Source organism: Coenobita brevimanus, chromosome 94 (genome assembly GCF_032717465.1).
Source record: "Coenobita brevimanus isolate Jiangsu-jjx chromosome 94, ASM3271746v2, whole genome shotgun sequence".
Lineage (NCBI taxonomy): Eukaryota > Metazoa > Arthropoda > Malacostraca > Decapoda > Coenobitidae > Coenobita > Coenobita brevimanus.
Window position 1 is genome coordinate 7,895,014 of NC_137047.1, and position 14,340 is coordinate 7,909,353.

Consider the following 14,340-nt stretch of genomic DNA (forward strand, 5'->3'; position numbering starts at 1 on the left):
AAATTGTTCCCTTCGTCACCCAGGGCTCGATGTGTTTACCTTCAGACCTTGGCCTCTAGTTATTATTATTACCGGTATTATTATTATTATTATTATTATTTATTTTACACGAAATAAACAAAATTGCTTCCTGATCAAGTCCGGTGAATATAAATTTAATATACAACAAAGATACTTACGAACAAGCACAAAACATCGCATTAGGTGACTAGGCCTAAGATTATTGATAATTTACTAGTATACTGTATATATATTTTCTTATCTCTTATGCCAGAGGACTCCCTAATGCTGAATAAAATCGTTTGGCGTTAGAAAAAAAAAACACGTCATCGCCCTGTAGGGGTTATGGAGAGTGTTCCTAACGTCCTCTCACAAGTTACTTAATTTGCTTCCCGTTAGTCAGAATTAACACATCATTTTGCCGAGGAATTTCATTGTTACGCAAGGAGTGTTTTGTGTTTGTGTTTTTCTTGCAGTGTTTATTGTGCCGCGCTGTTGTTAATTGTGTGTGTGTGTGTGTGTGTGTGTGTGTGTGTGTGTGTGTGTGTGTGTGTGTGTGTGTGTGTGTGTGTGTGCTTTCTGTCTTTTTGCTTGTCTGTCTTTTTTATAAGGATCAATGATAGTGTTGATAAGAGGAAAGAAAGATATTGAGAGAGAGAGAGAGAGAGAGAGAGAGAGTGAGGATAAATGGAAGATGGTAACCTTCGCTTTCTCTTATCCCTAATTTACACTTGTTCACCTGCCTGACCTTCCCTTTTTTCCCCCCCGCTCTCTCTCTCTCTCTCTCTCTCTCTCTCTCTCTCTCTACTTCACACACACACACACACACACACACACACACACACACACACACACACACACACATACCATCACTACAGAGCCATTGGGGGCTGCCTGTCTTTTTCTCATAATTACACGGGGATTGCATGGCCGGCAGCGCAACGTTCTGGGAAAGGGGAAAAAAAATGCGCGGGAACGTGAGAATCTGGGAACGTAAATATCTTGGAACGTACTCGTAACTAGGAACGTAAACAGGTGGTACATTAGCCCCTTCAGTACGAGGTCCCCCCTTAACTAAATCAAATAGTGTGACGGGAGCAAGAACGCAGATATATTAAGCCGTAAGTACAAGGAGACTCAGTGCATTAGGCTCCGTCCGCACAAAAAGCTTGCGGGCGCGGGCGGGAGTTCTGGAAGCCATTGAATTCCTCGCCCACACCAGCCCGTATTCTTGTCGGATAAGGAAACTCCCTAATACCTTTTCCCTGGCGATTTGCTTTCCACACATCACCTTGCTGCTCTCGTGTGTGTGTGTGTGTGTGTGTGTGTGTGTGTGTGTGTGTGTGTGTGAAATATCTTTTAAACACCAAACATGGAACGGCAAAACTAACACACAAGGGATTACTAATGAGCTGTTGGCAAAAATTACCTGGTATGGACAAGGTGGTGGGGAGCTTCCTTACCTGACGAAAATTGAAGTAAATATGACGTCACCGTACTGAAAGGGTCAGGAATCCGCGAACGCAGGTGGGAATGTAAAAGGCAAGAGAATCCAAGAATCCAAGAACGTATCTACGAACGTGGGTACTGGGAAACGTAAAGATCCGTGAACGTTGATGAGAATGTGAGAATCATTGAACGTTGATGAGAATGTGAGAATCATTGAACGTTGATGAGAATGTGAGAATCTTTGGCCGTAAATGTGAACGGAAGACTCTGAGGGAAAAAAGAAATGAACGTAAGAATCCGTAAACGTTAAGAAACTGTGAACGCAGGAAATTTTTAAGAATCCAAGAACGTAAGAATCCATGAACGTGAGAATCCGTGAACGTAAGCATCCATGAACGTAAGAATCCAGGACGAAAGACTCCAGGAACGCAGGAAGCCAAGAACGTAAGAAACTCAGTGTAAGAATTTTGTGAAAGTAAGAAAAATCCGCGAACGTAGACATCAACGAAAGTGGAAAAAAAAAAGAACGTAAAAATATGAGAATGTATGAAACACTTGCGTAAACTTCCTTTCTTCGTTCTTATCACCACAAGCATGCGACCGTTCTCTTAAGTTTACGCTCATTAAACTTTCACTCGTGTGCGTTTGAGATGCGAGAGAGAAAAAATATATACAACGGCAAAAAAGAAAAAAGTCATTATTTTTGTTGAGTGTAGAAAGCGAACCAGCATCAGAGGAGTGAATGAGGGAAGTCACAGATATTCGTTCAGTTTCCCTATTGTTTAGTTCAGTTTCCCCCTTATTTTAGTTTCCCTATTACCTAGTTCGGTTGCCTATTGCTTGGTTCAGTTTCCTATTAATTTAGTTTTTCGGCCGTATTACTTAAACTGAAATGTTAATAAAGATTTATGTGGGAGACAACAAGGATGAAGATCGGAAAGGAAGGGGAAATAATAATAATGATAATAATAATAATAATAATAATAATAATAATAATAATAGTAATAATAATGGTAGCAGCGTAGTTTAATGGAGTAGGTTAGGCCGCCCATCATCCACTCACTTAATCCAGTGTTATCTTCTGGTAACTCTACACTGAACGACGAACAAAATTATTTCTCGTAACCCATGAAGTCATATACTATTTGTACGCTGGGAGGTAACCATGTAACAACAAAAGAACGCCTGGTGGTCTAGTGAGTTAAGGGGCTCATTCAAATCTGGCCCACATGGATCAAAGTCCGGGGAATATTTTGAGGTTAAAAATCTCACGTAAATGCCGCTCAGGGGCTCGCAAACTGGTCACCATCGTTTTAAATGTGGGGAATGAGTATCCAAGCCCAGTGTCATTTCTCCCCTGTAAAAAAAAGAAAGACCACTGAAGGTTTGGATGGATGGATGGATAGATGGATGGATGAAAAGATGGATAGATGGATGAATGGATAAATGGATGGATCTGTAAAACTAAGTACTGTACGCGAAGCTAGACCGATAAGACTGTTGGGCGCAGTTTGTGTCCCCATGTCCATGTTCGCCCAGCCGTACAGTTCAAGATCAGTGATTTGTTTCGTGTTCTAGGGGAAGATTGTGCCTGGATGAAAGAAATTGTCCGCCTTAAAATGACTCGGGAAGTCTGGAGGCATAATTCTAAACCTTCTTTTTTGTCTCTGATTTATGACGATTAAAAAAGAAATTACGATGAGGATGGAAAATGGTTAGACTGCATTGCGCTTGATATAATGCAGTCAGCAGAGAGGGAGAGAGAGAGAGAGAGAGAGATACAATAGGCGTCTAAACCATCAGACATCGCTGTGTGTGTGTGTGTGTGTGTATGTGTGTGTGTGTGTTTCCCGCGCTTTCCTGCCCCGAACCATTGTCATTGTTGCCTTGGGTGTTTGTGAGGGCATTCTGCAAGAGAGAGACAGAGAGAGAGAGTTAATACATCAAGGCATTGCAGATTTCCATTGTCTCCTGTGATAGATTTGCAAGAGGTTCGGGTGTGGTGGGATGTTGCTCAATAATTTTCCTCTGTCTCGTGTATTTAATGAATGTCCTCGAATGTTATTGTGGAAATTGACGCTTAAAGTTAAAATAAAAAGTGCCCGAAATGATGTAAAAAAATTGATAACTAAATAAATGAATAAATATGGAAATACAGTAACTCTTATTCGACACGTATCTTGTCTTGGTTTCATATTTTTTTAGTGAAGGAATTTGGTGGTTGAGAGAAGAAAAATCACGACTGCGGGGAAAGTAGTGTTGTAATGCAGTCCCCACTACACGGTATCTTCACGTAACTCACTGTATTGCCGTAGCTGCTGGGTAGATGAGTAAGCAGGTAGGACGGTAGGTAGGTAGACAGGCAGGTGAAGAGTTAGGGTCGGTGTGTTGGCTGAGAGGTAGGTGAGGTTGGTGAATGGGCAAGTATGTGAATTGGTAGATAAGTAGATGGGGGGCATTAATCTGGAGAACGTTTATGTAGGTGGGTAGAGAGGTACGATAAATAAGAAAAAAAAAAAAAGAAGTTTGGGTTAATAATATAAATATACATAGGTGAATGCACTTAAACTGGTCTTGTTGGTAACCTGAAAAGCCTGGAAAGAGCACCATACATTGCTGGAACGGTGCAGGGTAGGTTATGCAGGGTGTATTGAAGAGCATGTGTAGTCTGTAGTGTAGAAAAGGTAGGGTGTGGGATGGGGAGGTACAGTGTATGATGGGCAAACAGGCTGTAGGTTAGGGTAAGATAGGCAGCGTTATTTCAATGGTGTAGGGTAAGGGAACCGCGCCCCCTCATAACTCTGATAAAAACTGGTTGAAACGCAATGGAGGGATGGGAGAGGGCGATAGAGGAGGGGGGGGGAGTAGGGAGAGGCAGGGATATGGCGGTAAAGGTCAGGTCAGGCAGGTAGGTGGGTAGGCAGTGGCGGGAAACTCGGAGGTCACACTGCTAGGTCAAGCACAGGTTACATTGGGTCAGGCAGAGGTCACACGAGAACAGCCATAGCCTGCACTAGTTAAGCCACAGGTCACGCTGGGTCAACACAGCTTATAATGAGGGAGACAGAGCTCACACTATGTTAGTGACAGGTCAAGACAGTTGTCACACCAGGTCAGACGCAGATCACACGGGGTCAGTCACAGGTCACGCGAAGGCAGGTGCATTTTACACAAGGTCAGGCAGGTCAGGCACAGGTCACACTAGGGCAGGCAGGTCAGGCACAGGTTACGCTAGGTCAGGCACAGTGACAGGCACATGCATTCACGCACCCAAATTAGATCTAGATGAGGCAGGCACACGCACACGCACACTCACCGCCTGCCAGAGTGCACACGGACCATAGACACAGAATCCAGGTGGCCATGTCTAGGTACTGGTATGTGGTGGTGGTTTGACACTCACGAGCAGCCCCACCCGCCCTCGCTATATACTGGTCTGTACACGCGCATGCGCACTTCAACGCTGGTCAACACTTTCACTACACAGCCCCTTCCGCCGCCCACCACCCCACCACGCAAACCAGCCAACCAAACGCACTCCGTCGGACTCGCAACCGCCCCCCTCCTTTGCCCCCCATGCCCCCCAGCCCTCCCACCTCAATGTGACATCTCCCCACAAATTAGGGAAGGATGAGGAATAGACGTCCCTTTTCTCTCCCCTTTCCCTTCCCCTTTCCTTCCCTTCTCTCCTGTTCCTTTCTTCACCCCTCGTTAAACTCTCCCCACCCGCCGAACTAACCTCAATGTGACATCTCCCCACAAATTAGGAAGGATGAGAAACCCGCTTCCTTTGCCTTCTCGTTCCCTTTCCCCCTTCCTCTTTCCCTCCCCCTCTGTCATTATTCCCTCTTCGCATCCATTACCCCCTCAGGACTAACCCCAATGTGACATCTCCCCGCAAATTAGGGGAGGATGAGAAATAGTGGCCCACTTCTCTTCCTGTTCCCTTCTCCCCTTTCTGTCTCCTTTTCCTTTACTTTCCCTTCCCGTCACTCATTCTTTTCTCTCCCTCCCCCCCTTACCTCTTCCCTCTCCCTTCCCCTTCCCCTTGTCTTTACCTATATTCCCCTCGCACCCGTTTCCCTTTCCCCTTTCCGTGACCCCCATGCTTCACTCCCTCCCCCTTTCCTTTTCTTTCTTTCACATTATTTATCAATCCCCCACTTTTTCTTTTCTCTCTCTTACAGTCTATTTAACCCAACTCTTTCCCATCCACTTTCCCTCCCTCCCTCTTGTCTGCTCTCCCTTTTCCTCTTTCCGTCCCCTTTCATTCCCATTTCCCCCCCTCCCTCCTCCCATCTCTCCCTCTCCCTACCCATCTCCCCGCAGGTATTTCCGCATCTCCCCAGTTGTCCACCTCCCCCTTGCCCTGTTCCCCCGCTCCCCCGTCATTCACTGTAAAGCCCAGCTACTCTCCTCTCCCACCCATTACCCGTGGATGATATAATTGTGGTATTGTATAAAGGGAGTGCCTGATGGTCTACTGTTGCACCATACCCCCTAATTTTTTCTTTGCTAATCGCTCCGCTCGTGCAGTTTCCCACGAGATTTTTGGGAGGCTTTAAGGGAGCTATTTTGGAACTGATTATGAGTAAAAGTATCAACCATTTTCGTCCATAAGATCTTCAGTGATTGTAGCTTCATAACGGCTAAGAATTGGACCCATCTTGATATAGTATTTTTCACTCAAAGATTAGCCCTGGAATAATCTTAAGTTTCTCAAAAATCTCTCTGGACACCCTGTATGTAGGTCGCTATTGTTACTTGCCATCAGTTTTAGGTCAGTACATATTAGATTGAACCAACAAATCATTAAATGGTATACTCTTCTCGTTTTAACTTGGTCTAAATTTGCCATCTCTCGATCTTGAATGTTGAGCTGTAGCAATGGATTAACACAGAATATGGGACTAGTCACGAAGAAGAGCTGTGGAAAGGATGCTGAAACGTAGCTTTGTCTTTTTCTGCCACTGACCCGCGTGGACTAAGCTGGAAAAGGGCGAAAATCTGGGCCAGTTTAAGGTGAAGGGACTATAGTTTGCATTTAGTCATCATCACCCAGTATTGTCATCTTCAGCTCCGCGACTTCCTCCTATAATTTGTTCGTGCTACAGTCAGATGATTTTATCCAGCTTAAGGAAGGTCTCTCGTCTTGAAGGGGTTGATGGAGATGGATTCTGAGCCCCTTCCCTACGAGACGTCTCCAACCCCCCAGCTGAATAAAATCGTCTGGCGGTAGAGAGAACACAACGGAAGAGAAGCCATGTTTATTATTACTAGCGTCGTCTTTCACTTGCCATCGTTAACCCCTTCAGTAAGATGACGTTTCTTTTATTTTCTATCTCTCCGTACCACCAGACGATTTTATTCAGCCTAGGAGAACCGTCTCGTAGTAGAGGAGTTAAATGGTCATGAGTCTCATTGATCATCACTCGTAACTCATCACCCAGCGGTCATCATTTCACAACGCACTCATCAATCATTCGTCACCTCTTATCGTCCACCTCTCACCGTTTATCGTCCACAGTTCATCACCCACTATTGATCAGCCAGTGTTCATCACCTCTTACTGTTCATCACCTCTTACTGTTCATCACCTCTCATTATTCATCACCTATCAGTCGTCATCACCTCTCACTGTTCACTGCTGACCACTTACTCTGCAGCAGTCAGTGGTCATTTCTTCCTCTCAACTTAAACAACATTTTACACAAACTTTAATTCCGCGGTTTTTATATTTCAATTTGTGTGTGTGTGTGTGTGTGTGTTTTTTTTACTCTAAACAATTGCCTCTTACTGTTGGTATAATGACTTCTGTGTTTTATATATATTTGATTTTGTGTGTGTGTGTGTGTGTGTGTGTGTGTGTGTGTGTGTGTGTGTTTTAACTCTTTCATTATAAGATGGGGAAATAGTTATATATTATCAACTTATATATTACAGCGACATCTCTCTTTAGTCTCAGTACCGTCAGATGTTTTTATTCAGATTTAGATATTCTTTTGTGAAGGTGTGTAAAATATTCACTGTTAACTCCTTCAGTACGATGGCATCTTTTATTGTAAGTTTAGTATCTCCAGACCATTTTGTTCAGTTTAAGAGAGACCTCGTAGTCAAGGGGTCAAGGTAATTACTTTTATTACCTTAAGAGAAATGATGTTGCATTGTATTGTCTGTGTATCAGCACTAATTGGAAAAAAAATCCAAGGCTTGTTCCCGTTACGTGTAGTCAACAAAAGTGGAAAATGGCATCCGTGGGAATAAATACAGAATCCGTACGTGTGAAGGTTTATTACAGTTCTGTCTTGTCACATGTATCGATCATTTCAGGTTCGGCGTTGTTACAAAGGGATGCGACTCACACTCTTAATTTTTGATGTGTGATTTCGATCAGACAGCCTTGATGACAGACGTTACTACTCTTTAGAAATCACTTGTTTGTTGTTTCACGAGCTTGTATATGCACCAGGAAAAGTAAAAGAGACGCATCACAGTATGTCTTCAGTACATTTTCCCTGTGATGATATTGCCGAACCAACAGATTGTCAGCTCGAAATGAAGTGAACATAATACCCAGTGGAAGAGGGGGGAGGGAAACATGTGAGTGAAGATGCGCGTCAGGAGTTGCGACACCAGTGATTAACAAACGTGTCAGCGATGCGTAGCGTGGCGGGAGCGGCCTTACGACACACTCACCTGGCCGAGCTACCTGGGCGTATATAGTGCACCTGCTGTGGCTTAGGTGAGGCGTAAGGCAGGACGGAAGTAGGCCACTGGATGAGGTGTGGATGAGTTTGTGGGTTGGTAGATGAGTTAGTAGGTCAGTGGATGGTACCAGGTAGATGAATTGGGCATTAGTGTATCATAAAACAGGTGGGTTAATGAGCTATTGGAAGTGGGTTAGTAGATGATAAGAAATGAATTAGTAAGTTAGTGGATAAGTTAATAGGTTAATGAATGACGTATGGGTGAGATAGTGAAGTACATTAATACATGGATCTGACTAGTCTATTTGACGTTTGTGATATGTGAACGAGAGAGTGGGTTAGTGTATGCTGTGACGCTGATAATGTATAGATAGTTATAGAATGATGTGTGGATGAGCCTTTAAGTTAGTGGATGACGTATGGCTCAGATAGGAGGCTGGCAAAGGATGTTTGTAAGAGAAGATTAGCGAAATATTATATATATATATATATATATATATATATATATATATATATATATATATATATATATATATATATATATATATATATATATATATATATATATATATATATATATATATATATATATATATATATATATATATATATATATATATAAAGTAGTTGCTTCCTGAATGACATGTGGTTCAGTTAGCAGGTGAGTGGATGGTACATGAGTGAAAACCGTGTGTGTGTGGAGGGAGGGATGAGTGTGTGTGGGGGGGGAAGTGTAAAGGAAAAAATTCAGTGCGATTGTATAATATGTTTGTGTGTGTGTGTGTGTGTGTGTGTGTGTGTGTGTGTGTGTGTGTGTGTGTGTGGTGATGTGGTGAACGCCATATGTATGAGGTGTGGGTGAGGAGTAAGATGTTGAAATGTAGGTAAATATGTAAATTGTGCAGGTAAATAATAGGTACAGTCCAAGTCAGTAACTTCTTTTACACCTCTGGGGTTCCGAAACCATAATGCAAGTGTGTCTGTGTGTGTGTCTGTCTGTGTGTGTGTGTGTGTGTTTACATAGGCATGGCATTCCGTTCCCTGAGGCTCAGCAATCCTACGTGATAATGCCTTCTTATGTCACCACTTCGGATCTGATGCCCACCGTCCATATTGAGTACATGTTATGGTTGTGTCATTCCAAAAGTTATAATCAACGACAGTAAAACTATAATCTTGCTTTATTGGTACGGAAGTCAAGAAGTATAAAGGAAAAATGGCCACGACTGAGCGTAGGTAGATGAGTGCGTAGTGTGTGCGTAAGGCGGCTGATGTGAGAGTAGAGGGTGACGATGAGGTTGTTTAAACACAGGTGATTATGTAAATTGTGCAGGTAAATAACATCTATGTACAGCGGCGGTAGGTAATGTTGTTCTACTTTTCAGGCGAACAATTGTGAAACTCTCACGTAATATTCTGAGGAGTTTGTTGGGCGCTAAAGTTTGCATGGCTTGGTTCCAGATGTTGTCGTTCGCTGCCTCAGTATTTATTGTAAGGAGGTGAAGCGATGTATATGTCGGTGAGAGAGAGAGTAGATGAAGTAATCGTCCTCCCCCTCTACGTCCTTGCGTCACCCTCAAAGCAGCATATGTTGGATGGGTCATTAAGGTGGACCGCCATAATGCTGACCTTTGACACGTACTGTATTTATTTATTTATTTATTTATTTATTCACTTGTTATTTTCCAAGAATGACATTGCTGGAGGACTTCGGTAACTTTTTTTTTTATTATTATTATTGTTATTATTATTTTTGTCATTGTCTCTCAGTTTTTCTGTTAGTCATTCTTAAGCTTTGTAATGCTTGCGTGTTGAAGCTGCTTCGTGTGTGTGTGTGTGTGTGTGTGTGTGTGTGTGTGTGTGTGTGATCCAGAGGAGGCAGAATGATAAAGTCAAGAGCCGAAAGCATACAAAGGTGCATAGAAATGTAGACTGGTTTTCTCTTCATAAGTCAGGTAAATCAGAATCCACAGCAGACTTCCCAATCATTCCACGTCAGAGAAGTGATGGATGGACATTGGCCTTTCTGACTACACCCTTTCCCGCAGATGTTCCTGAGGCGTCTCCAGTGGCCGCACCTTTCCTAACCCTTACCTTTGTGGTGTGATTAGTGGTCTTGCGATACACTCGAGATAAAGTGAGCTGGTTACGGCTGTTAAGCAGACTACCTGATGAGGCTAAATGTAAAGCTGCCTCACTCTTAAACGCATCACTCTGGTGGCGTCTTTTGTTCAATTATTCGTCGTACCTCCAGACGATGCAGTCAAGCTTTAGGGAGACCTGTTGTTGTGAAGGGATAAATTTAGGCCAGACCCAGCATCTCCAGTGAGGAAAGAATCTTTAGGGCTGAATAACATCATCATATAGCAATAACAGATTGAAGAATATGTCATTGAACAGGTGGGGTTAATTATCACCTCTTAGACATTATCGGCATCGCTTGACCGAGTGGCAGCCGTCCCCGTTCAAGGGATAAGGGAGAGGGTTGGAAGAGAAGAGACAAGCCCACTACCTGCTAAATTGAATAACATCCTGTGGTGATAGTAAGAATGATTTAAGAAAGTTACCATCGCACTACTTCCGCTAGTATTAAAGCCAACATATACCCCCCAAAAAAATAAATAAATAAATAAATAAAACTGACACAGAGGACAACCGGCCGTATAGAGTAGATTCTTACCGCTCTAGTGATCTTACCTGTGACCCATCAGCTTCATATTCAGACTTGGCCTAAATATGGTTAGTAGGCACCCACCTTCAAAATATTAGGTGTCTAGGTCAGGGTTTCTGTAAGTCGGACCCTGAAGTGACAGACAGACAGGCAGACAAGACAGACTGACACGACCAAAAACATTACCTACGTATACTCGGGCAGTAATAATCGAAACAGAATACACTGCTCACATGATCCATTTAATTTACAACAGAATAAGTGAAAACAAACTCTACATATTTGCGTATTTCATCACGCCACTCTTGAGCAAGATAGCCCTCGCGTATTTAAGCATAGACTGTTCGATTTTTGTAGAGACGGGATCAGAACGTTGTCAGATTGTAGTCCTCGAATGAATGAGATTGCTGTTTGATTGTCGTTGACCTTTGAAGTGAGTTAGGTTGAGGGGAAGGGGGTGGGGAGGGGAGAGTGGAATGCTGCTACCGAGATGAGAGCCTAGTTGAGATGAAGCGTGTGTGTTTTTTGTGCGAGTGGAATGTGAAATGTGAGTGAGGCTTCAGGAATGAGTTGGGTGTTGTGGGATGGTAATGACCTGTGTACTTGTTAGCCTATGAAACTTCGTAGCACCTTTTCCGTGGCGATTTCTTTTGCATAGTACAACCTAATGTTCTCCTATACTTTGTTTACATTTTTGTTTTTGTTATCTCCAGCTTGTATTACATAGCTTAGGGGAGAAAACATGTAGTAGAGGGGTTACTTAATCATCTAGTTCCAAAATTCGTTGTTGAGCATAGTAAAAAACCCCTTCCATTTGAAGGGGTTAATTTTTTTTTGAAGATTTCAGCCCTTTCTTTATTGCAGAGTAATTTAGCAACGTACGTCTTTCTGCTGTACATTGATAAGTCCATAGTTACTTATCCCAGTCTGAGCCAAAGTACTTACCGATACTTAATTCTTGAGATTATTTATTTATTTATTTGGTATCAATTTTCAGAAGTGTCGAGTTGGTTGAAGACTTACATACACTTACTTGACTCGTAGCTCCGTGTTTTTGTTTGTTGTGAGACTGCAACATGTGCGTGTAGTGTGCTAGGCCAAGGATGAGTTCTTTGTTCTTTTGAACGGTGATGCTGCGTGTGTGTGTGCGTGTGTGTGTGTGTGTGTGTGTGTGTGTGTGTGTGTAAGTCGCGGGTGTTGGCGACTTGTCTTTAGTGTACCATTGTTCCAGGAGAGGCGTGTTTTGTTGCATTGTGTTTGCTTTAACTTGTCGTGATGTTATTTCTGATTCATCTGTGTGGAGAAGGATATAATACATCAGGGGAAGGCATGAGTATGCTGGTTACGTATGATACACAGTTCTGTATTTTTCTGCATTCTTGGATATACATTCATAAGAGGATGATGTGAGTATGCTCTTTATGTATTATACCCATTGTGCTTCTTTCTTTTCTGATTTTTTTTTTTATCCATTAAAGAAGGAAACAAAGGCTGACTCTGTGCCCTTAACCAGTTCTTCAGTAATTTATGTTGGCTACTACCGAACGATTTTATTTGCTGGAGCGACCAGTGGTATTACGGTCAGGTGCTATCAGCATTTACTTAATTTTTTCGTTTTTCTTTTTTCTATTGTTTTTTTTATGTTACAGTCACATAAATATATTTAGCTTAAGGAAAACACCGTGTAGGGAAGACTTCAGGATAGGCTTCAGTTTTCTTCCCAGTCATTCCTGTGGGTCCAAGATTTAACTACAAGATTTAGTTACCTTCCCATCTTCTATTTTTCTGGCACTGAAGAACTAGCTTTGTCGTTGTTAGTGACAATGGAAAACGAAGACCTTAGCACGAAAAGTTAATAATTTATTTATGTATTTATTCATTTATATGTCTGTCTGTCTTTGTTTGTTTTTATTTGTTTTATTAGCGTTATGATGATGAGGGGTAGACTGGGATGTTTGGGCGTGTTGAGAGAATGGAGGATGACAGTAGGGTGCGGAAGGTGAGAAGTGTGAACGTTGGGAGTAAGGTTGCGGGAGGCAGACCAAAAAAAAGACCTGGGACGAGGTCATAGAGTGTGACCCCAGGGATAAGGAACTGAATAAGGAGGCTCCCAGAGATCGAGCAGCGTCGAGAGCTGCCATTAGGTGACCAAGGCCGACGCATGCAAATAAGTTGGAACATTTATAAGCGGGATGATTTATTTATTTATTTTTTTCTGTCCCCATATGGTCGTATTTAACCCAAGGAGAAACCTGTTGTAAGGCTGGCGTCAAGTAAGCCAGTATCCAGTCCCTATTGATCGAAACACCTTTTCTTTGCCGGGTGAAATATTCTGGAAGTAACAAGAATAATAAATAAAAACTAGTCATCATATTGCAACTAATAAGACCTCTGAGGGAACCCGGTTAAGAGGCATTGGAAAGTTAGGTGAGATGCACAGAGGCTGCCTGGTCTTGCTGGGAGAAAACTAGTTCGTCATTTTTTTTTTTGTCAGCGTTGTTCATGATTATTTTTTATGCATCTTGTGTGTGCGTGCGTGTTTTTTTTTTTTTTTTTTTTTTGAAGTGCGCCGAGTCACTCTTGCAACTCTCTTTTTCTTATATGCATTGTTGCGTCCACTGTTTCTTCGAGACTTTTTATTTTTGCTTTATTCTCGTGTTCTTGTGCAATTTTTATCTGGTGGGATCAGCTGAGGTCAACGATTCTTTTGCACTCCCGAATTTGTGTCTAAGCCTAATAGGGTCTGGCCCAGCAAACTATACTGTAGTGTGTTTAACCTGACAGAGACCCGTAGCCCATTTCAGCTAGGTAGATGACCACGTGTAAGCAGATCAGAAGACTGGCCTAACCAACGAGAATAATTTTTGCGTTGTAATTAAGGCTTATTGAATTTGTCTGCAACCACAACTCAGTATTCAAGTTAGTGGTCGAGTTCCCTCAGATGAAAACAGTCCAGCCACAGCAGTATGCAGATGTGTTGCAAGGATTGCCATTTGGCTTCACTACAGTTTTTTTTTTTTTTCCGACGGAACTGGGCTACTCATAGAATTTGAATACAGTCATAGTTGTGTGGAATTTAATGAGCGTTAGTTACAAAGTGAGAATGAGTCTTCTTGGTTGCCAGTGAAGTCGAGCTTTGTATCCAACTACACCTGAAAGGAGTGAGGGATCTTCGTCTGGCTTTAAAAGGAAAAAAAACAAAAAACAATGTACTGTATAAAATTTGCTTCATGTGAGAGAGGGGATTTTTTTTTTTTTTTTTTTTCGCTTTGAATTTGGTTGCGATGATTTTTTACTTGTTTTGTATGGTATGTTCTGGTCATGTGGAGGGAATAAAGAGAGAATGATTGACTGTTATGAAACTCAGGTGACTGGGAAAAGTAGGGGAGGGAGAGCCGAGATGAAGGTGGAGAGATGAGGTGCGAGGGTCTGTGAGTGAGTATGGTGCGCTGTGTCACGGGAGGAGTGGTCGTTACTGAGTAGGGACAGAAACGCCTGAAGGTTGTTTCATTG

At 42.5% G+C, this 14,340-nt stretch overlaps 1 protein-coding gene across 1 annotated transcript in view; it reads right to left on the bottom strand.

Moving 5' to 3' along the window:
• LOC145412991 (chitin deacetylase 1-like) overlaps positions 1–14,340 on the bottom strand; it is a 46,724-nt gene that overhangs the window by 17,567 nt on the left and 14,817 nt on the right. The window contains exon 4 of the mRNA XM_080282813.1: positions 4,720–4,768. Within this exon, the coding sequence (XP_080138939.1) occupies positions 4,720–4,768 (49 nt within the window). The remainder of the gene's footprint in view (positions 1–4,719; positions 4,769–14,340) is intronic.